This window comes from Manacus candei, unplaced genomic scaffold (assembly GCF_025592945.1).
Source record: "Manacus candei isolate 608988 ecotype Guabito, Panama unplaced genomic scaffold, ASM2559294v1 h1tg000063l, whole genome shotgun sequence".
Classification (NCBI taxonomy): domain Eukaryota; kingdom Metazoa; phylum Chordata; class Aves; order Passeriformes; family Pipridae; genus Manacus; species Manacus candei.
Genome location: NW_026138111.1, coordinates 3,055,269 through 3,077,352, shown reverse-complemented (window position 1 = coordinate 3,077,352; position 22,084 = coordinate 3,055,269). Strand labels below are relative to the sequence as shown.

At 36.1% G+C, this 22,084-nt stretch overlaps 1 protein-coding gene across 1 annotated transcript in view; it reads left to right on the top strand.

Annotated features, from left to right (window-relative positions):
• Nucleotides 1-22,084, top strand: part of COG5 (component of oligomeric golgi complex 5) — a 182,459-nt gene that overhangs the window by 7,565 nt on the left and 152,810 nt on the right. The window contains exon 6 of the mRNA XM_051805124.1: nt 2,866-2,986. Within this exon, the coding sequence (XP_051661084.1) occupies nt 2,866-2,986 (121 nt within the window). The remainder of the gene's footprint in view (nt 1-2,865; nt 2,987-22,084) is intronic.

The window sequence follows — 22,084 nt, the reverse complement described above, 5'->3', positions numbered from 1 at the left end:
CACAAGCTAAATGGGAGTAGTTAACAGCTGAAATGTGTAGACAGAGAGTTTGTCCTTCAGAGGGTTATTTTCTGTGCAGCTCTGTTTAACCGAGTGTTTCTACATGGTCTCTTGGTTTCAGATATCCTGGTGTTTAAAAATGCTTACAATAGCCAAATGTTTAAAACATTTTTAAAAGAATAATCATTCTGTATTTTAAAGTTACTCTCTCTTTAAAATATTTACCAGTAGCAGCTTGCATCCTGATGCTACTGTAAATAAATAGTAAATGTAGTCTGAAGATAGTGGGCAGTCTCCTCTTTCTTCAGGCTTCATAAACAACAAAATACATACATTGAAGTACCTTGCACATATGGCTTAAACACTGGCACATTTTCAAGTGTCCTTCTCTTTATAATTAAGTCTTCTTTCAATAATTTCTTTAAATTAACTTAAGATTAAAAGTAAGAGGCTTTTCAATGTCTTGAATTGTAAGCAATAATGTCTGTTATTGTTGATATATTGTTTTAAACTTCAGGAGATAGCTAACATGTAACCTCAAAAAAATGGGTTTTTATTTTTAATTTTACTTAAACCAATGTAACCAGGGCCACTAGCCTTTTCCAAATTAATTCTTGCTTCAACAGTGGAATCCATTTCTTCTTGGTTGAAAGCATCTCCTTTAGAAAACCATACTGTATCAGCTCAGGAATGGCACGTTTCCTGAATTAATTCAGACTTCTGTTATGGAGGTGGTCAGGTTAGAGGATCTGGCATCTGTGAACAACTCCACTATTAGATAAAATTTTTTATTTCTGTTACACGGTCCTTATATGTTGCATTCTTTTACAGTGACTGGGAGTTTTATTAAGTTGAACAGCTCACATAAATGAAAATACTTGGGTGAAACAGGTTCTTTGTCAAGGGCACATTGCAGTAACAATTATTGTGAAGTTGAATGCATCCTCAGTGTCTTTGGATTTTTCTCCTCCTCCTAATTCACTGGTCCAGAATTTTTTTTTTCTCCTATATCTAAATGTAACTTTTCCCATCTCATACTCAGTTTGATTGTTGTTTCAAAAGATTGTTTCTTGGGACAGGAGATAATTAGCAACAATTCAATGAAAAAGACATAATCTTTTGGCATGTAAAGTAAAAGATGGTCAGAAAATAACTGAACTTAAATTCCTAGGGAAAAACGTTAGCGAGAGGTACACAATTGGATTAGAAAGTAATTAAATTTGAAAGCAAAGTCGTAATACTATGGCCTCTTATTTGGCAAAGCACAGTGCACTATATAAAAAGCTATTTCCGATTCATCTTGCAGGAATTTAGTTCACAGACAGGAAAGTGATATGTGGATTAAGATTTTTCTAATTAAAGAAATGAATTAATAAAAATTGATATATTAATCTCTCAAAGCAGGATAAGGCCGACTTAGTTCTCACTAATGGTAATAGAAATCATGTGGTTTAGTTGTCTTAGAATGCTTAGGAAACTTGCACTTCAGACTGTGGTAGAGAGCCCAAAGCAGAGAGAATAATTAGGCTTTTCACTGATTTACCTCAAGGGGACTTTTTCTAATTTTTCCTTTTTGTTCTGTCTAGATGTTTAATAAAATTAAACTCTAAATATTTGTGTTTTCATTGTTTTGTGCTGGCATAGGGAAGAGACTACTAAATTGTAGTGAATATTAGTTGAAATGATTCACTTGTGTATGTTTTCCTGTTACACGTTAACATTAGTTTTCAAGAAATTAACTTGAGTATGAAAAAGAGGTTAAAAGTCTTTCAGATACTAAATATTTTTTAAAGTAATTTTAAATTAATTTTTTATATCCATAAGGTCAAAACTTCAGGAGACTTTGCCTTCAGTACCAAAGAAAGTGCCTCTAGAGCAACTGTATCTTAACTTGTTCCAAATTTCTTACCATTCTTGTTAATCTGATTGCAGATTTTAGACTGAACCTATGACTGTAATGAAATCTGAGTGACATTTCTGAATTCTAGTTTAGATATTAGCCACTGCAGAATGTTGCTGTTCCCATAGCATGTACCTCCTAACCCCACTGACCCAGTCCAGCCCTAGAGGAACTCTACACTTGATGTAACTTACAGTTTCTCTGTTATTTAATGTGTAGGAAAAAACCTGTTTCAAGATCTTAGTTGAGTGAACAATTACAAAACTGTTATGTTTGATTCAGATGTGCCTTTTTTTCTTATTTGGTGCTAATTAAAACATACACAAATATGTTTCCTAAAAATTTGTGTCTTACATCCATCCTCCATTTTTAATCAAGAATGCCATATTCTTTCAAGAATATGAAAGAATGTGAACTAATAGTTGACTGAGTGAAGGTCACTGGCTTTATGAAAGTTTTGCTGAGAATTAATTTTTATGTATATTCCTACCATAAGAGTCAATATTGTAATAACAATTTAGCCATTAAGTTTTATTGTCCTCTGAAGTACGTGCTTCCATTTTGCTTATTTTGGATCAATATTTGATTGGCAAGGCCAATTTCCTAATTTTACTAGAGCTTAAAGAGGGGAAGAATATTGAGGACAGATGTACAATATAAAATAAAGCTCACTTCTAGTTAGAAATAGAACGTGCCTCTGTCGTTGGGTTCTGAGTTGCCTTTGTTTTTTGCACAGCTGATGACAGTGTAATCTCAGTAGCCCCATAAATGTAATTACCAGCTTTAGAAAGTATTGGTCTTTATAACACAGAATGATGTTCAAAAACTCTGAAAAAAGGGATTTCAGTGTTCTAAAGTTCCTTGGTTTTGTTCACATACATATTTCCTGTTTCCACATTTGTGGCCCAGCATTATGGGATCCTGATATACTGATAATAGCCCCTAATGCTACGATTTCCCTACAGGCTGCCTGTGACTTGCTGCGCAGGATAATACGCATCTTGTATCTCAGTAAGAGACTTCAAGGACAGCTGCAAGGAGGAAGCAGAGAGATAACAAAAGCTGCCCAGAGTCTCAATGAACTTGGTGAGTCCTTCTTAGTTACTTTGAGAGGCATTTTTAGCTTACACTCACATGACTAACACTAGCATTTGACTTAAAGAAATACTCAAACCTTTTTTCTATGGTTCTTGCTGTCTGCTTCCTGATTTAAACTGAGAAATGGCATGGACAGAACTTGTTAATACTTTCCATTTTTCCATGTGACTTGTCTAGATACAGGTATTTAATAGCATGAAAATTCTGTGATAATAACTTGTGTTCTTTTGGGCAACAATTTCTTTGTGAAGCAATTTCTTTTTGGTTTATGTTTGTATAAAATGCCTTTAGAGGCAGCAGGTAGGTATTTGGCTTTTGGAAGACATTGCACTATGATAAGGCATAGTTTAAATTACAGTTCACATCCTAAACAAAGTTATTGGCCCTGTGACCTTTATGAAGGCCATATGATACACAGGTACCTAACCGAATTCAGATACTGGGAGCATCCTGCTGCAGTAGTGACTAATTACCCTGTATTTTATTGACATTATAGGAAGAAAGATGAGATAGTTCTCATGAATCATGTTACATTGGTACATTGTTTTCCATACTTGAGCTAGTTTGGGAAGTTCCACACTGTGCTGCAGGATGCAGTGAGGAGCACCCCATTAGTCTAGGAGATCAGTTGGTGGTGGTGTATATGGTATCTTGCCAACTGTTTCTCCTTTGAGTTAATAGTATTCAAATTTCAGCTTCCAAAAATAGGTTGTGGGAGGGCTGAACTATCAAATGTTCAGATCATCCTGAGGTTTATTGTGCATATTTGTCAGTACTGCTCTTTTTATACTGTGTAATCAAAAAATTATTAGACAATGACTTAGTCTTATAATTGGCAGATGCTGTGTTGCAAGCAGAAGGTCTATACAGTTATTTAGTGTTTCAGTTTGACTGGAGCACTTAAGCACCAACTGTAGCATTCTAAGATAGACTATTTTTCTGATTTTTAAAAAATTTTCTTTCCATTTGGGTCTCCGTTTACATATTCAGGATATATAAAGTAATACTGTCTTTTAACTACCTGAATTACAAGTCTTCTGGGATAGAGTGCTAGATCCTATTAAAAAATTAGTACAATTTAATGGTAAAATCTGAGATGTGTATCTTGTGTAGCTTTTAGGATTTCTTTCTTTGAAAGAAAATGCCTTTTACTCCTCTCCTTCCTCTTTTATTTTTTTATTTCACTCTTTCAAAAAGGAACTTGCACTTTCTTTTGTTAAAGTGCCACAGTCTTTTGAGTCTCTTGTTTTCAAATACTTGGTCTTTTCCTGAAGCTTAGCAAAATCTGAGTAATTTTTGTTAAAGATGAAGGGAAATGTGTCCCTTCAAGGGAGCCCTTTTGAGTTTCATCCTATGGTCCATGGGGGCAGCCAAGGCTTGTGGTCCTTAATTTAATCCTTGATTCTACATGGTTTATGGCCAGGTATAGTCTTTTGTTAGCAGGAATGTAGCGTGTTGCAGGGAGGCTGGGTCTTAGGGTATGGCTGGGGCATTGCTGTGCTATGCTGTGCTTCTGGACTTGAAAGGCATTGGGATGTGTTGGAGATCTGTGGTGGAGGGGCGGGGGTGGTGTGGGGCAGGAGAGCGGTGAGGCTGTGGTGGCTTGGGGTGAGGTGGTGGAACTGCTGTGCTGCAGAAAGATGGGAAATGTGATGCAGTGCTCAGTGGTGGCAGGAGGGTGGGAAGCACTGGGAACAGACAGTGGGCACTGGTAATTCGGTGGTGAGATATGAACACTTTGGGAGGGCTTCGAAAGTACTACAACATCTGGTGGTAGTAAATAGGTGGTGTGAGATCCTGGTATTGGGTAGGAACCTCTGTGTCATGGAGGCTTGCTTTTGAGTTGGGGTTCATGGCCAAGATGAATATTAACTTGTGGTTTTAGCCAGATATTTCTGAATTATCTCTTTCATCTCATTCAAAGAAAAAATCTTCCCATTGTTTATTACCTTTCTGTTGTATGTGTGGTGCAGTATAATTTCCGCTTTGTCAAAATCAGCGCACTGTGATCTCACTGTGAAAGGTTTGCACTTTCTGTGGCTGTAATATACCTTCCATTGCTTAGAAGTTATTCTGGGTAGAATCTTGGCATAACTGGCAATTTATTTTTATATACTGTTATAATCTATGTGTATGTTTGGGGGACACAAATGTATATGTGCCTGTTTAGGTATACGTATTCCACATATATTTCTGCAGCAAATCTATGTTAGTTTGCTTACAGCTTTTACTTAGTTGTGTCTTCAAGTTTATTTTGCAGTGATAGGAAAAGCTATGACAAAAATATGAAGTCTTTGAATTAGATAGAAATATGGGTCAATCAGAGAAACTATAAGAAACAATTAGCTTTTACTGAGAAGGTTTTTTTTATTGGACACTCTAAGTTGCTAGTAGTCTGCAGATCTCCAGCTTCAGTGGATGATGATAGGAAGTTTCTCTGAAAGCATTTGATAATATTTTGACTGAGATCTCTACTTAAAGCTGAATTAGATCTCAAATTCCTCTGTGTTGGAGTTCTGCAACTCTTCTATCTCCCAACATACTTGGGTTCTCTAGCAAAGTAGAAACAGAGTTGTGATTGTCTACTGAATAAGCTATTAGCTGCTTCTCTAGTGATGATTCTTCACATTATACAGTACAATTCAGTGTATAGATAGGTAAAACAAGCAATAGTATTCAGATGTCTCACAGTGCCTAATGCAGTGAATTATATGCCCTGACTACGCTCCTTGCTGATATTTAAATACAAATATTTTATCAAGTGAAAAAGAAACATTCCTAAGCAAGATTAAACAATAGAATGTGACAGGAAAATGGTACGCTATATACAGTTCCTTTCACAGAAGAAATTCTGCAGGCATTAAAATATCTACTTTCTTCCATGTGGGTATACAGAAATTACTGTCTTTAACAGCAACCAGTAACTTATCAGATTAAGTTGAAAAAATTCTGAGTTGTGCAGCAAATGGCCAGCATAAGCACAGGCAGGTTGGTAATTCCATCTGTCAGTTACAGTGCCTAGCTCTGGACAACGAAGGATGTCTATTTTTCCTTGCTGGGTACCTATAAATGATGTCGTCATTATTAATATAAATGGTTAGACTTCTTTTAATGATCATAAACTCTTCATCTCTGTATATGGTTGTATTATAATTTACGTCACAGCAAGTTAATCGATTTGTTTGGATGACCTTGTGAGCATATATTTGTAGGCAGGCTTTTGCACCAGCCATAATTTTGCTCTTTTGTAAACTCAGACTGAGTCTGTGACTAAGCTATGCAGCCATAAAATAAAGGAGAAGGGATCTATTAAAACACAGTTTTGGGTGTCTTCAGTGTAGAAATTGCTCCAGGACAATATTTCATGTAACTTAAGAGAGGATGGACAAAGATAGGACAATGACCTTGCTTTAAAGCTAAATAATTGTATAGAAATGCAAAATATTGTCAGTTACTGAAGTCTAGCTAAAATGGAGAAAACCCTGTGTATGTACTGTGTTCCCATTGTGTTTTAACACCAGCCAGCAAACAAGCCCCATGCAGCCTTTTGCTCTCTCATCCCTGTTGGGACTGGGAGGAGAGTCTGAAGGGTAGAGAAAGAGAGAAAACTTGTGGGTCGAGATAAAGACAGTTTAATGGGTACAGCAAAAACCATGCATGCAGGCAAGGCAAAACAAGGAATTCATGGCATAGAAGATTTAAGGGAAATTCAAGAAAATGTATCTTGTGAAGAAGTGTAGCTGGGCTAGAGAAAACCAAAATTAGTTAGGATATGCATGATAGTGGGTGAAATACAATTTGAAAGACGCTATCTGACGATGCCTGGAAGGCCTCTGTCGCTGGCATAGTATATAGGTGGTGGTAGCTTGGTCTTCTGAAGTGCACCCCAGAACAAGTGACATCTGCACAAAGGTGACAGTGATCTTGAGCCTGAAAAGTTACCTTGTGGAGACTAGAAATAAATTGGACTTAGCACCTTTCTGGGGTAAATGATATGAGTCATGCAGGGTTTAAACAAGAAAAAACCTGGATATAGCTGGTATGTCCATTAGAATAGAAATTAGAGACAATGGAAGGAGGAAAACAACCTCATCTGCCTGAGGTTTGTCTTGGTGGGACCTTGTCTTGTCCAGTATTCAGGTTTCTCTGTTTCAGTGGGCTTTTCTGGTGTTGCTACTACATTTAATACCCCGGAGTTTCCACTGAAAAGGAACATTGTTGTAAAGACTGTGAAGTTATCCATAGTACTGCAGCTCATCACCCAGTTTGTGTCATACAGTAATACAAAATAATACTTAATAGAGGGAGACAATATGGTCTGTGTTTTTCCCATCATTGAAAATTACATTAATTAGAGCAAAATATTTCCAAATACTTTAAACCTAAAAAGTCTATTTTTCCCCTTTTTGTTCTCTGTTACTGTTAAAACATAGACCTATTTCACAAAAAAGGAGAACATGTTCCTTTGTGTACATGTATGTTGTATATATATGTATATAAAGGTTTATAATATTTATAAATACAAATATAAACAATATGTATATTCATCCTAATGTATCTCAGCTGCTTTTGAGAGTAGTCTCGTTGTTCTTAGTGGTTATCTTTAGGAATTCCTGGGGGGAGAGATTAGATTCCAGAATCTAATGGAGAGCTTACTTTATTGAAAATAGAACTTACTGCCACCGATTTTGTTTAGACAATTCAAACTAACTTGACTTCCATAAGCAAAGAAACTCTAGAACAAATAAACTGTTTGTTGGAGTCTATAATATAAAAGCACTATTAAATAGTAGGCCACATAGATTTATCAAGAATAAGTCCTGTTTAACCAACTGTATTTTCTTTGTTGGCAGCATAACAGGCCTTGGGACTAGAGAGATCAATGACTGTCTTGTAGTTTGATTTAAATAGGGCTCTTGACACCATTGATTTAAATAGGGCTCTTGACACCATGTCACACTAGCAGGATCAGCAATAGAATCCTGATGAAAATGTGCAGTGAATGCAGGAGTTTAGAGAAAGCTGTACCCCAAAAGTCTTTATCAGTTGTTCACTGTTGCCCAGCAATATGTCAAGTGGGGTGTTGTTGAAATGTGTTCTGCAGCTGGCTAGTGTTTTCATTCATGATTTGAGTGATGTAATACGGTATATATGCTTATTAAATTTACAAGCAATAATCAAGCAGAGAAGAATGAAAAGTGTGTTGGGAAACAGGATTAGAATGAAAAATATTCTCAGTGAATTGGAGATACATCTTAGCTGAACTGATTTCATTTCTCTTCCAGGCAATTGCTAAGTCCTGGCAATAAGTAGTTAACAGAAGGAATAGGAGAAATGACTGTATGGGTAACAGTTCTGCAGAGATGAAGATCAGTGGGTAGAGGAACTGAATGTGTGTGGCTCTGGTTTGGAGAAGAAAGTCTGAGAAGCAGACTTTTTCTTCAGATAAATAAAAAATTTTCAAATGGGAAGGAGCTAAATGGCTCTCCATATCCACTGTGATTGAAACAGTAAGTAAAGGGGCTGAAATGTAGCAAAGAAAATTTTTATCTTAAATGTTAGGAAAGGTTTCTGTCAGTAATGATAATTTCAGGGGAGCTGTGAAGTCAGTATTTGAAGCTGTTTTAAAAACAGTTTAGAGAAAGCATATACCAGGAATAAAATCATAAAGTCATGCAATGGCTTGGGTTGGAATTGCTTTAAAGCTCACCTAGCTCAATCCCCCTGCAATGAGCAGAGACAATTAGATAGGGGTGGTTTTGCCTTGAAGTAGGAGGACTGAGTAACCAATCCTTTGTTCCTCCCAGAATGCTACTCCCACCTCCAACTCTGTTAACAGAAAATGTAGTATAGGGAAGTTTGGGGGTTTTTTGGTGGTGTGTGTAGTTTTTTTTGTTTGTGGGTTTTGTTTGGTTGGTTTTTTTAATTGGAATGCTCGATGTAAAATGTGTTTCACAAGTTGGTTTGTCGGACGCTGTGCCCAGACACCTCCGGGATTATTATTAGGACAGTGTGACTGGAAAATTCATGCCATCACTTTAGTTCAGCCTCTTCTTATCACTCCTTCAGATGAAATACTAGATAAATATCCTCAAAGACCTTCAGCTCGCCCCTCTGACACAATTACTTCTCTTCTGGTTGTGACTGACATTCACATAAACTTTGCACTGTACATGATGTTACTTGAGTGTTGCAAAAACTGACCCTCAAAGCTATTATATCAGTATTGTCTAGGAGAATGCAGTGAGCAGGAAAAAGGAAAGTGAGACTGACTATGTGAATGCAAATGTCAGAATGCAAACTGCTTGACTGTTTATAAGAAAAATGTTAATTTACTCCTGTAAGTTTTTTAATATTTGGGGTCAGTGATGAATATTGGTTTGTGTTTATCAAAATACTAAGCACTATTAGTCATTTTTAGGGAGGCAACAGTTCTAATTTGTTGAAAACTTAAACAACTAATTTTAGTAGTAGGTGTTCCCACTGGTTTGTTTTATATCAGTTAGCCATATCTATTGCAAGGTGCAATTACCTTTATTGTTTCCCCAGTGTGCCTTATTAATTGAGCATTAAAGTAACATAAATAATCTGACTAAAACACGGAGTGTTATTCTGAAGTGATTGCAGATTGGCTGACTGTAATATTTGTTCCCTAGGTAAAATATTGTTGTGTAAAAACCATTTCCTTTTAACTGCTGCAGTTACTGAAGTAACATTAAATATATGTTATGTGTCTGTATGCAAGTATTACTGAACTTTCAGTGGTAAACTGTCTGAACACCTGCCATGGATACTATGGCAGCTCCCTTTCACTGCCACCTTCTTCCTGTATCCTGTTTTTTCTGTTGCAAGCAATAATTTACAGTGTATGATTGCCAAGCCAGATCTTATGTTGAGTGAGGATGGACTTGGTTACTCATGTCAGTGTAGTCTTCCACTGCTAGTACACGGAGCAGAGAGATTTGTTGATATTAATATTACCATGCGCATTTTCTCATAAGACTCAACACATATCAATCTGGAGGAAAAAGTTGCTTTCATGGTGCTTTTGCTTAGGGACTTAGGTTCCTTACAATTTACTGCCTTGTGCAAGACCTAAGTGTCCTCTAGGATAATACAGCATATGTCTGTGTAGCATAGTGCATTGTTCTGTAGGGGTAAGTGAACTGATTTGATTAATAGAAATTACATGGCTTTGCTCGCATGACTCTTTGCCTGGGGTAATTAGTCCTGCTGAGAATGACTGAATTATATTACTGGCTCAGAGCCATCTGCATTATTTCTGAGTGCCACTGCTTCAGGTGGTGCATCTGCATCCATAGTAAGTGCAAATATCCCGCTAAAACATTTTTCTTCTGTCCCCGGTGGTGTTACCAGTAACACTGCCAGACCTTCACTGAAATTGTTTGGACTAAAAAATATCTGTGCCGTTCTGTACCTGAGTGTAATCTCCATGTTCTTCAATTTCGTGTTGTCCCTTTCAGTTGAGTTGTTTTTTATTTTGCTTTGTTTTGTTTCTCTTGAGGCTCTGTCGCCATAAGATGGAAGATTTTGCAAGAAATTGTTGAGCAAATTTTTATTCTTAGTATTCCAGGCCAAAAAAACCCTCTCTGGTGGGAAGGTGAATTTATTTCTTGTTGACTTTTGAAATAAAGAAAAATCTTGATAATATGTAACAAGTTCATTAATTTAAACGGTTGATTGTAAGACACCGAATTAATGTGCATGTAACAAAATTACTTTCAAAAATTAATACAGTTTTTAATTTTTTAGGAAGAGGCCAATGGTGTAAGACCTCTTTATCCTCTTAGAACAAGGCAGACAGAACATACAGATTTCACCATCAGCTTGTGCTTTGCTGTGACTAGGAATCCTAACTTGGAAACCTGGTGTTAGACAAAGCATTTTAGGTAAATATTTAGTATGTTTTACTTAATCTCTGGCATGCATTCCTTTTCTAACCATTTTCAGTAGAAGACACTAAATAATTACAGGAACATGAGAGAAAAGACTTAAGTTTGAATTGTTACAAGAAAAAAATATCCTGTTGCTATTTTGTTCTTCAGCATAACCTTTAAATTACCAGGGCTTGAATTTACATTTCAGGTTTTTTCAGGTTTTTAAAAATTTGATTTTGTGATGATATAGCTTCACTGTAGTTTCATTTCTGTGTCAGTTTTCCAAAGTCATACTTATTCGAACCTATTGAAATTTAATTTTCTTTATGCATACAATTCTAGAAAATTAGTCCAAGTATAATTGTAACAGTGGGCTTTCTTGATGTCTAGTTCCCTTTAAACAACCATAAACAAGTTTCAAGTTTGCCATATTGAGTGAATTGTGAAACTACTTTTTCATGTAAGCAGTAAGCTGATTCCTGCTTTTGATGAGATTAATCTTTTAGCTATAACTACTCAAAAAATTAGATGTCACTGTATTACTAAGTATTTTGTAATTTCAATCTCAAGTATACAGACCTTGTCAGAGGGTCAGAAGTGAATTACGATGTGTTCAAGTTGCCTTTGCCGTAGCATGTGGAGTATTTCTAACAGTTTTTGCCCTTATTCCAGGCCCATCGAAGACTTTTTTGTGTCTTTTGCTTTTTCTTTCTCTCAGTTACAGGTGTCCACACCTTTTGTTCCTTACATTTCTGGAAAACTTTGTACTTTCAAACTCCTTGTCTTCCATTACCCTGAATCCGATTGCTGCTATTTCATTATTAATATCAATTATGATTGTTATTGTTGTAATCTAATGTATAGAAGTTTTGGTTGTAGGCCAGTATTACATTAAGCTAGGTTTCAGCAGGTACAGCATAAAATCTGGGGCCTGACAGCTCTGATTTATTTCCTTCTAACAGTTCAGAAAACTCCAGTGGGAAAGAAATGTTATTGGACAATTACTAAAGAATGGGAGAGGGAATGTGATGGACTGCCACAGTGTTTTCTTCTAGAGGAGGAATTATTAACGGGACAGCAGAGAAGCTGCACCCATCATGCAGCTGATAAGTTATTATTCATTTAAACTTTCCTGTGTATGGTCAGGCACCTGAGGCAAGAACAGTGTTTGCCTTGGTAGCACATTCAGTTCTGTATTTGAGATTGAGCCAGTACTTCTTATGAAACTGCAGTATTTTCCATTTGCTTTGGTAATATATCAGATGTTCTGGGGCTTTGAGAGCTAGAGGATTTATCTGGGGTTTGTAGTCCCGCAGGGGTAATGCTGAAACAGGGAATTGGGAATTTTGAAAGATGAACTGGTTGGAAATGAAGAATAGAAGGAGTGATATAAAGGGAAGTTATGAAAGGTCTTAGCAATTACACTATCCTCTCTTTTCTTATTAATGGGCTTACATGTAAAGGCCAGGTCTCATAAGATAGGTTTTTTCCAGTTTTTGTTTATTTTGCAATTAGTGAATTTAAATGTGTAATTCTAAAATCTGAAAAGTATACTTACATTGTTTCTTTAATTACAAAATTCCCTTTCTACTCTCTTCTCAAAGTATTCCTGTAGAGCAGAAAAGAAATGATACCAAACCTGTTTCCATTTTCCTGTTAGGGGATATTTGTTCCCCACCAGAAGGATGGTATTCCAGCAAGGTTTGGACCTTGTTTTTGCTTTACCTCTTGACTATTTCAGGTGTTTGAACAGTAAGTATTTTTATGTTTGTTAGCTAAGGTGTGTCATAAGAGTGGAGATGGGAAAGGATTTGAGGGAACCAGCAACACATAATAGGCTTGTAGTTATGAATGCTTGTGTTCAGCCAAATACAGGATAAATACAAATTCAGAGGTTTTTTTGTATTTCTAATTGGTATGAAACTGTTATGGTTGTGTAACTAGTACAGATCTTACGGCATCTTTGAGTTTTGAGACAGAGTATTGTTACTGGATAGTCATACTTTTTAAATAGAACTGCATAATTAAAAGTAGAAAGGAAAGGTATGGGTTTCAGTTTCCAGGGGACGTACAAATATTATCAAGACCCAAAGATATCTGAAGGCTAGGTCTACCTTTGAATCTAGTAATTTTTTGTGCACTGACTTTATAAAGTCTGTATTAGTTAAAAAAAAAAAAAGAAAGAAAATGGAACAGACCAAAGATGTGAAAAAAGTTTAGAAGAAGTATTTCTGACTGCGAGAAGGGAAGAGAGACAGTTATTAGTGGTGAATCTCTGAAAGATTATCTTTATGCGTCTTGTAAATTACCAACACATTGTAGGAAGTATGAATAGGTGGCAAGACTTTGAAAATAATTTGCAGTGTCTCTTACATATTATATAAACAAAGCAAAAGGTATCTACTGAGGTGTCTGTGTATGTTCATGAAAAGAAAGGCAGGGTGGATTACATAATTTCAGAAAATAGATAAACTCAGGGATATCAACAAAGCAGAGAGATGTCACCTCTAAACTGGTGGTGTATTCTTACTGTGTTTCAACAGGTATAAAAGCTTAAGTAAACAATTAACACCTAGGAGTCTGTACCTATTATAAACAAGTTGGTGACACTAACAACTATTATAGAAAAATTTAGTTCTGTAGCTCCATTTACAGCTGGAATGATACATCTGAAACTGTGGATCCAGTTGTGTGTTCTATTCTGGGTGGAGGTTCTGCAAGGAAATGGCAATTTTATGTTTCAGGTAGGTCTGCATGTGCACCTTCTGAAACTGTGATAGGAATTGGCATTTATAACTTTCTCCGTTCCCCTCTTCCTTTCCTGAGCATTTACATTCTTGGAAATTCAATAGTAAATAAATTCAGGGTAGTCCTCCCAGAACCAAAGTAATGATCTCTAAGGTGAGCAGATTTGGTGGTTTGAGTTCAATTATGATCACTTCCCCATGGGAAGGTGTGGAGAAATGTCACACATATTTTTTCTAGGTATGTGGGTCGAGAGTAGCTGGGAGGATGTGCTTCTTTTTGTTTATCTATGGCCAATGGTGCAATCAGTTGTTCAGTGGTCAAGGAAATAACACTGAGAAGCAGTTCATAATATTGATCTTTGTCTTTCTTTTGGGACTGAAACATTTATTAGTGTATAACCTGGTGGTTATACAGAAGAACATGGTTCATTTAGAAATAACACTTCAGAATGGTATGTCTGAGGAAACAGAGGATTTTTTTCTTTTTGAACAGTCAGATTCAGCAACAGGGTGAGAGAGAATAGAAATGGATCAAATGGACAGGTAACCTTTGATCACCAAGGAAAAGAAGTGAGCATTTGCTAAGAATGGTTACTAGAAGATCAAATAATGCCAGTAGCAAATCATGTTTGGAAAATTTCATTGGAGGTAATAGAAAGAGAAGTTTCAGTAGAAGTACCTGTAAGTTTATATAGATTTGAGAGCCAGCTAACAAAACCCAAAAGATGTTGCTTTCACAACCCACTGAGTTAAACTAGAAAAATAGAATCATTGCTGTCAAAGCATGTTTCTGAGATGTGTGGAAGAGTGGTGTTGGGAGCCTAGACTGTATGTCCTCTGCAGCCAGTGGTAAACAGTCAACAAAGGAATTATCAACAAGGAGAAACATTATTTTGGATTCTCTTATAATAAACTTACTGAATTTGGAAGCCACTTGTTGCCAGAGTGGCAAGTCATGATGCATAGGGCAAATTGAGAGTAAACCCAATGTTTAATGTTTCATTTTTGGAAGAGTTAATTTTCCAGTGCAGAGGATCTTCTTTTTAGTAGTTGGGGCAAATGTATTTAGACAAACTTGAAAGCTGAAAGCTTACTGAGAAGACTGTATTAGATTGTGAAATACTGGCTTTTTGGCAGTCCTGGCTGAAGGCCTGTTCCAATGTAGTGACAAAGCAAAGACAATAACCACAATTGGAAAACAATGTATAAACACTGCTAAGTGCTATTACAAGTATAGAGTATAGATATGAAAAATTTAAAATACTGTAGAAAAATCCATTACTGACTGGAACCAGAAAAGCAGCTATCATGGAATAAACTTTTTAAAGTACTTGTTTCCAAATTGTTCATAAAAATTTAGAATAGGAGGATTTTTCAGTAAATGCTCTTGCTATCTCTTTGGAGGCAGGGTAATTTGTTCTTCCAAAGAGTAAGAATACCTTGTAATCCAACAACGAATAAGGAGGATGGTATACAAAAGTATTAAGTTCCCAGAACCATTAGTTTTTAATACCTTACTGAATGGAGAAGGAGGAAGTCCAACTTATGTTGTTCCAACATTCAGGAGGAGAAGTGCAGTATTTATGTTGAAATCAAGGTCAGGTAGATACAAAGCTGCTCTAGAAAAGTAGTAGACAAGTTGAATTCATTTGAAAGAAGAATTCAGGGCTGTAAAGCTGAATTAATGGTAGCCAGTTACCTTTTTATGGAAAATATGGATTGTCAAACAAATTTGTGTGTTTTGCTTAGTTGATTAAAGAAATTGTGTATGTGTAGATGCATTATAGATTTATTTTGTGTGCATAATCCCTTAATTTATTGTTCCCCTAAGTGGGTATTTAAATAAGCCATCTTCTCCTCACCTCATTGTTATTCTACATTCTTAGTAGATAATTTTGTTACTAGGGGAGCTGGAAAGGAGGATTAGGGGTAAGTAAGGTACTAAACTTCTGTAAAGCTTTAGAACTTGACTGCATTCTTGCTGGGATCGCTTTACCGATGTTATTTCTGTTCTCGCATTTATGCAGCTGTGTCAAGCAAATCTGTACTTCGGAAAATTGCATAGGGAATTGTACTCTACAGATAAAAACATAGTTTTGTGGTTACCTGTGAATAAATGCAATTATACGTATCACAGTAGGAGATTAAATGTACTCTTTTTCTTGAAGATTAAGACTGTAGAGGTGCATTCATGGGGAGAAAATAAAGGGCTGCAGAAGGGCTCTTGGATTAGCAGAGAAAGAAATGACAAGAGCTAAGGGCTGGAAAATGAGGCCTGGCAAATTCAGAAGTAAAAATAATTGAAAAATTAGATTATATAAACAGTTTCGTTGTAATTTCTCAAGTAAATACTCGTTGTTCAAATCTTAAACATAATAACCGATTTTATTCTGTTAATTTCTAGTTAAAGGGTGAACCAGTTCAGGCTAAAAAAATCTAACCAAATAGCTAAAAAAAGAAGACTGAAAACTAATCTTTGTTCAGGTCCTGGATGGGAGGCAGTATCCCTGTAACTGTCATTTCTGTCTTGCCTAAAAGATCATTGAAGGTGTTACTGTATGTAATACAGAGTAATGAGAAGTGTAAAGTAAGATTTCATTCTTCATAGGAAACAGCTTTAAAAATAGGCTGTTTTCACAGGAGTAGTTTTTCCTCTTTGACTCCTGACTCATGCACATAATTTTCAAATATTGATCAAGAATTTTATGTACTCTGCTCAGTTATGGTTTGAAACATAAAGTAATCCAGTTGTCTTAAATGTTTACCATTTGGGTCCAACCTTCAGGTATCCACAGGCATTAAATCTGATTATCTCAAAGGTGTTATCTTAAAGGTGAACTCTCTTTAGCTGAAAACCAGCAGGGTCTCATATCTTTTTCCATGTAAGTTCAAGGAAAGATATGAAAATCAAACCTCATTAAAAGAATGAACTTCCCATTATCTTGAGAACATACTGTTTCTCTGACAGGTCTACAATTCCATGTCTCCCCAGTTTTCGCTGACCTGACTCGCAAACTAAAGATGCAGTAGAAACATGAAAAAAAAATTGGCGCGTAACAAAAAAATCAATGACTGAATCAAGTCATTCCCACTTTTATTCTACTTTAAACTGCTCTGGAATCTTCACTGTACAACTGAGGCAAGATTTTTTAGAAGCTTCTGAATACATTAATCTTTTTAAAGATGTCTTTAAGTTGTCTTCATGTGCACTTTTTTGTACTTCATGAATGTTTGATGCAACTGCAGCTGAACTGTACAGCTCCTTTTTATATTTATGGACATATAATGTCATACGGTCGAAATTATCAATCTTAAATGCTTGTTCCTGATTAAACATAGAAAATGAAGTGATTCACTCAATTTGAAAATTTTGTGTGATTTGATGTTTGCTTGGTAACTGTTCAGAAGATGAATTTTTAAATAAATTAACACTTATTGTTTCTATTACATGCAAATATACTCCTAGAAAGTCTGTTGTCTCTGAAAAAAAATCTCATGAATGCTTCACTTACTGATGGCAGTAGCATTAAATATGCTAAATCTTATTTTAGCTCCATATTATGTGCAGGTTTGTGATATTTTGGCAAAACACAAAAAAATTAGTTTTCCATTAGCATTCTTTTTTGGGTTTGGTATGCTATTGTTGGTGAACCAAAGAACTGTGTAAAAACCTTTCCTTTGCCCTCAGGCTCTTTTCATAGAATCATAGAATGGGGTTCGTTGGGAGCAACCATAAAGGCCATTTAGTTCCAGCACCCTGCCATGGGCATGAACACCTTCCACTAGACCAGGTTTTTCAAAGCCCCATCCAGCCTGGCCATGAATGCTGCTAGGGATGGGGTATCCACAGCTTCTCTGGTCAACCTGTTCCAGTACCTCACAGCCCTCAGAGTAAAGAATTTCTTCCTAATATCTAGTCTAAACCCTCCCTCTTTCAGTTTGAAGCCATTTCCACATGCACTGTCGCTCCATGCCCTTGTAAAAAGTCTTTCTCCAGCTTTCTGGTAGGCCCCATTGGTACTGGAAGGTGCTCTAAGGTCTCCCTGGAGCCTTCTCTTCTTCAGGCTGACCAACTCCAACTCTCTCAAGACTGTCTTCATAATAGAGGTGCTCCAGCCCTCTGATCATCTTCATGGCACTCTGGACATGCTCCAGCAGATCACCATGTTTATTGTGTTGGCGCCTCAGAGCTGGATGCAGTACTCCAGGTGGGATCTCATGGGAGAAGAGTAGAGGGACCATCACCTGCCTCTGCCTGCTGGCCAGATTCCTTTGATGCTGGTGAGGCCAAGGATACAGGTGGCTTTCTGAGCTGGGAACGAACATTGCCGGGTCATATCGAGCTTCTCATCAACAATTTTTCACATCTTTTGTTTTGTTCGTTCTCATTCATTGATAGGTCTCACTTATTAGCTATTAGAGCTGTTAGCAGGAGTAATAGATCTTCCTCATTATTGTTAAGGTGCTTTACAATAGCAGTGCTCACATTCATCTGTTTTTTTGTGATGATACATACATTGCAAATAGTGTTCCTTTCCTGTTTTCTTTCGCCTTATGCATGTTTTCAGCCCATAGTAATTGCATAGTGGTACACAAAGTATCACTGATATTTGTAATTAACTAATGTGGGAAGCTGTCCTTTTTTAATTACTTCTCCCTTTTTCCTTCTCTTTTTATTTGTGATGGGGATTTATGAAAAACATCTGAATTAAGATTTGGAAGAAAACCATGGTACATAATAGCAATAGGTTACTGTGCTTTCCCCCCCACTAACTGATTTGGAGTTTAATTTGAAGAAAAAACAACAGATTGTGAGAGATCCTGGTACAGTTAAAAGTAAAACCGTGCTAATATTGCTTTGTTAATAACAGTCTGACATAGCCAGAGTGACAGATTTTACAGCAATGTTGTTTCACCAGTGACATTGATTTGTTTATCAGATACAGTATCAAGGTAAACTGTTACAATATGCGGTAGGAAGTTAGAGATCATATTAGGGTAACAGAAACCGAAAGTACATTTCCAAAAACCCAGCTTGAAAAGGAAACAAGAGTGTGCTGTTTGCCAACAGCTTTGTGCTGTCAGCCTGCCTGCCTGCTTGCCTGGCTGCGCAGTGTCAGGAATCAGAATGGCGATATGCAAACACTTACATTCAAAGGATATAATTAATTCAAACTATTAAAAAAATACGTTTTAATAATTTCAGGTTCTGTACCTATCACAGAACTTTTGCTGTGAATCTTCTGTTTTTTCATTTTCAGTGAATTCCTTTTCATTTTGTGAGAGTTTCTTTGTAAGATATGAAAACAGCTGGTACAGAAATCTATAACATAAATATACAGGAAGATATTTCTTCCATTCCGGCTCAATTTATAATAATCACTGAAGTGTAATTTTAGCAAAGAACATAAAGATGTTTAATGATATTTCTCCTTCAATGTATTACTCTACAAAAATAATTAAATTGAGATAAAGAAGCAGTAATTGAAAACATACTGTGGTAGTAAAACAAACTCGAAGCATCCAGACAAACTGAAATTATCTGACTAAAGGGAAAATTCAATAGCGTTTTTTTAAATTTATCACTGGGAGCAGACACTGAATAACCTTTCAGGTCTCTTCTTGTAATGCATGCACTCTGTATACCTTTGTACTCAGTAAAATGTATACTTTATCTGTAGGAAAAGAGGTAGTAGAATAATGCATGCCCTTGTTTTGTTTGTTATCTGTGTATAATTTTTTAAATCCAAAGCCTTTGTTTGTCTCATTCTCCCCTCTCCTCCCAGCAACTTTGGCACAACCACATATCACACTCGATGATACAAAGATAAGTTCTCCTTGTATTTTTGTCTGTTATTATCTAAAAAATAGGGTTAGCATTCTTTCCACAGAGTTGCATGTTGCCTTCCACTTTTCTGTGGTCCTGATGACTGTAGCTGCCTTACAGTGGTTCCTTCTACCTTCTGCCCTTTTCCTCTTCACCTGTTTCACATTCTTCTTATTTAACAGTTACTAGCTGTGAGTGATTTTGATTTTCCTGCTAGTCAGTTATTATGTGTTTTTTAGTTGGTTTTTTTTTCAACCTTCTCCCAGCAAAACAAAACCCAAAGCTTGTGTTTAATTTTGCTTCTTGAATTGCACAAGTGTTCTATGAAGTAGAAAAAGGAGAAAGTAGTAACAGAGTCAGATTATTCTTTCCTCTTGGTGTAAGACAATAAAATTCAGTGATATTATGGCAGAATGTGTGAAGTGGGAGTGGAATTCAGCTGTTACAAAACTGGAAGGTTTTAAGACAGAAGCCGATTGTCCTTAGCTATACATTGGAGGTAATTTGTTTGAACAATGGGTAATGGAAGAGTAATTTAATGTATTCTAGGTTTTTTTAATACTGCATTGAAACTTTGCTAAAGAATGCTATATTCTCTCCTTTCAAAAGAGTTTAATGGCAATTGGCAACTGAAAGTTTCTTCAGAGGAAACAAACACATGTCTAGAATATTCAGTTATCAAAGAATTTTGATGACTAGCACAAACATTGATGTTGAAAAGGGAGTATTATGTGGACTGAAACTAGTATATGTAATGGTTAACATAGTAGAAAATTTTTTCCTTGTGTCCAGGTAAGTCCTATGTCTTGTTGAATATATTATTTCATTTAAAAAGAAAAAAAACCCAACAAAACCTGAGGTGGTTGTGGGAAAGATAAGATGTTTAAGTCTATGCATGGTGGGGCATAGTGCTTGTCTGTCCAGTTCAATGATGCTCTTACTGAAAAGTCCTCTTACGAATATAAAATAGGTGCTAAAGTTGAGCCTCACTTTTGGTGTCTGTGGATATACAGTAATTATGTGACACGTACATGTGTGTATTTATGTAACATTGAAGGGAGATGCATTGATCTGATGTGTATCCAGATGCATACATTTTTAATCTAATATATTTAGAAAACACTGAAGTGACTCCTATTCCCCTGGCACTAATAAGTAAACAGAACTTCTGTCTATGTAGCAGTGCCTGGTAGTCCATAAAAATTGTTGCCTTCTGGAAACTAGATATTTGTGATGTATTTACATTTCTGTACTACTGGTTTGCGATATACTAGTGTGTGGAGGTGTGCTTCTTGAATATTCTAATAGATACTGGTACTGTACTCATCTCTTTTTTTTTTTTTTTTTGTATTTTCAGTGTGGGATAACCTCATTTTACAGTGTAAAATTGAATGGAAATGCATTTGCAGTTAGAAAACAACATAGTAAGATATCAGCCAATACTTCAGGGACAGAGAAGGTGTGGAAATTGGCAGTGCTTGCTTGTGTTTCTGAGATGTATTTGCTGGAATTAGTATTTTTGTAGTCCTGTACAATTCTGCTTGCCTTAGGCTGAATGGTGTGAAATGTAATTGAACTAATGACTCACTGTGGTGAGATCATTTTTAAGAATGTAGTGGGCTTCTGATTGTACAATACTGTGGCATGTATTTGCCCTTTTTTCTCCAGTGATGCTGCCTCTTTTTGCATTCTGTTTTAGTCTATCTGTCAAGCACCCACGGCACACCTTCATATCCCTCTCAAAATCCTCTTCTATGTCTGTAGGATATGCAGTGTATCTTCACTATTTACTCTTTAATTTTGTGTTGTTTGGGTTAAATCTGTGGTGTGGTATAGATCATGTACAATTCTGTTTTGTAATGGCTTCTGTGTGTATATAGGATTGCACGTATCCTTTCTTATATTGCTCCCTGCTGTATGCAGAATTTTCTTCTGCAGCCCTCAAAGTGTACTCCCACATGGTATAAATCCATTTTTCTAAAGTTTAATGAAGATGAAAGATAATAAATGTAAGAATGAACTTGCTTATATTCTTATAGGCAATCAGTGACTGTGATCGACATAGCCTTTAAAACTGGACTTAATCTCTTTGACTAATTCCTAGGCTGCTCTTTCTCTTTGCTATGAAGTGCTTCTCTGTTGCATCTGACTTTCTAATGAATGAGCTTTAGCACTAAACGTGGAGTTCTTGAGGATTTATTTAATTTTAAAAAGTAAAGTCATATTGTCAAGAAACCTTTCAAGTCTGAAAGCTTTTCTTACATGCTTATTTCAGATAGGGATGTAAACTTATTTATGTTTTGTGTTCATTATGATTTGTCTTTTCTTTCTTTTTAAATAAATGAATAATATTTTTGATATAAGAATGCTTTATTGGAAATGATAAGTAGTCAGTGAAATCATGTTACGCCATTAACCCTCAACATCCCACTTTCTCCTCCTTCTAGTGTTCAAAATAGAGAGAATAGCTTGAAAGGGAAAGGAAGAAGAGCTACAAAAAAACCCCCAATAGTTTCTACTTAGGTATTTTGGGTACATTTCTTTTCAGAAGAACTTATTCCCGAAAGAATGTTTTTGAAGTGATAAATGTAGAGCATATGGGGAAAAAAAAAGC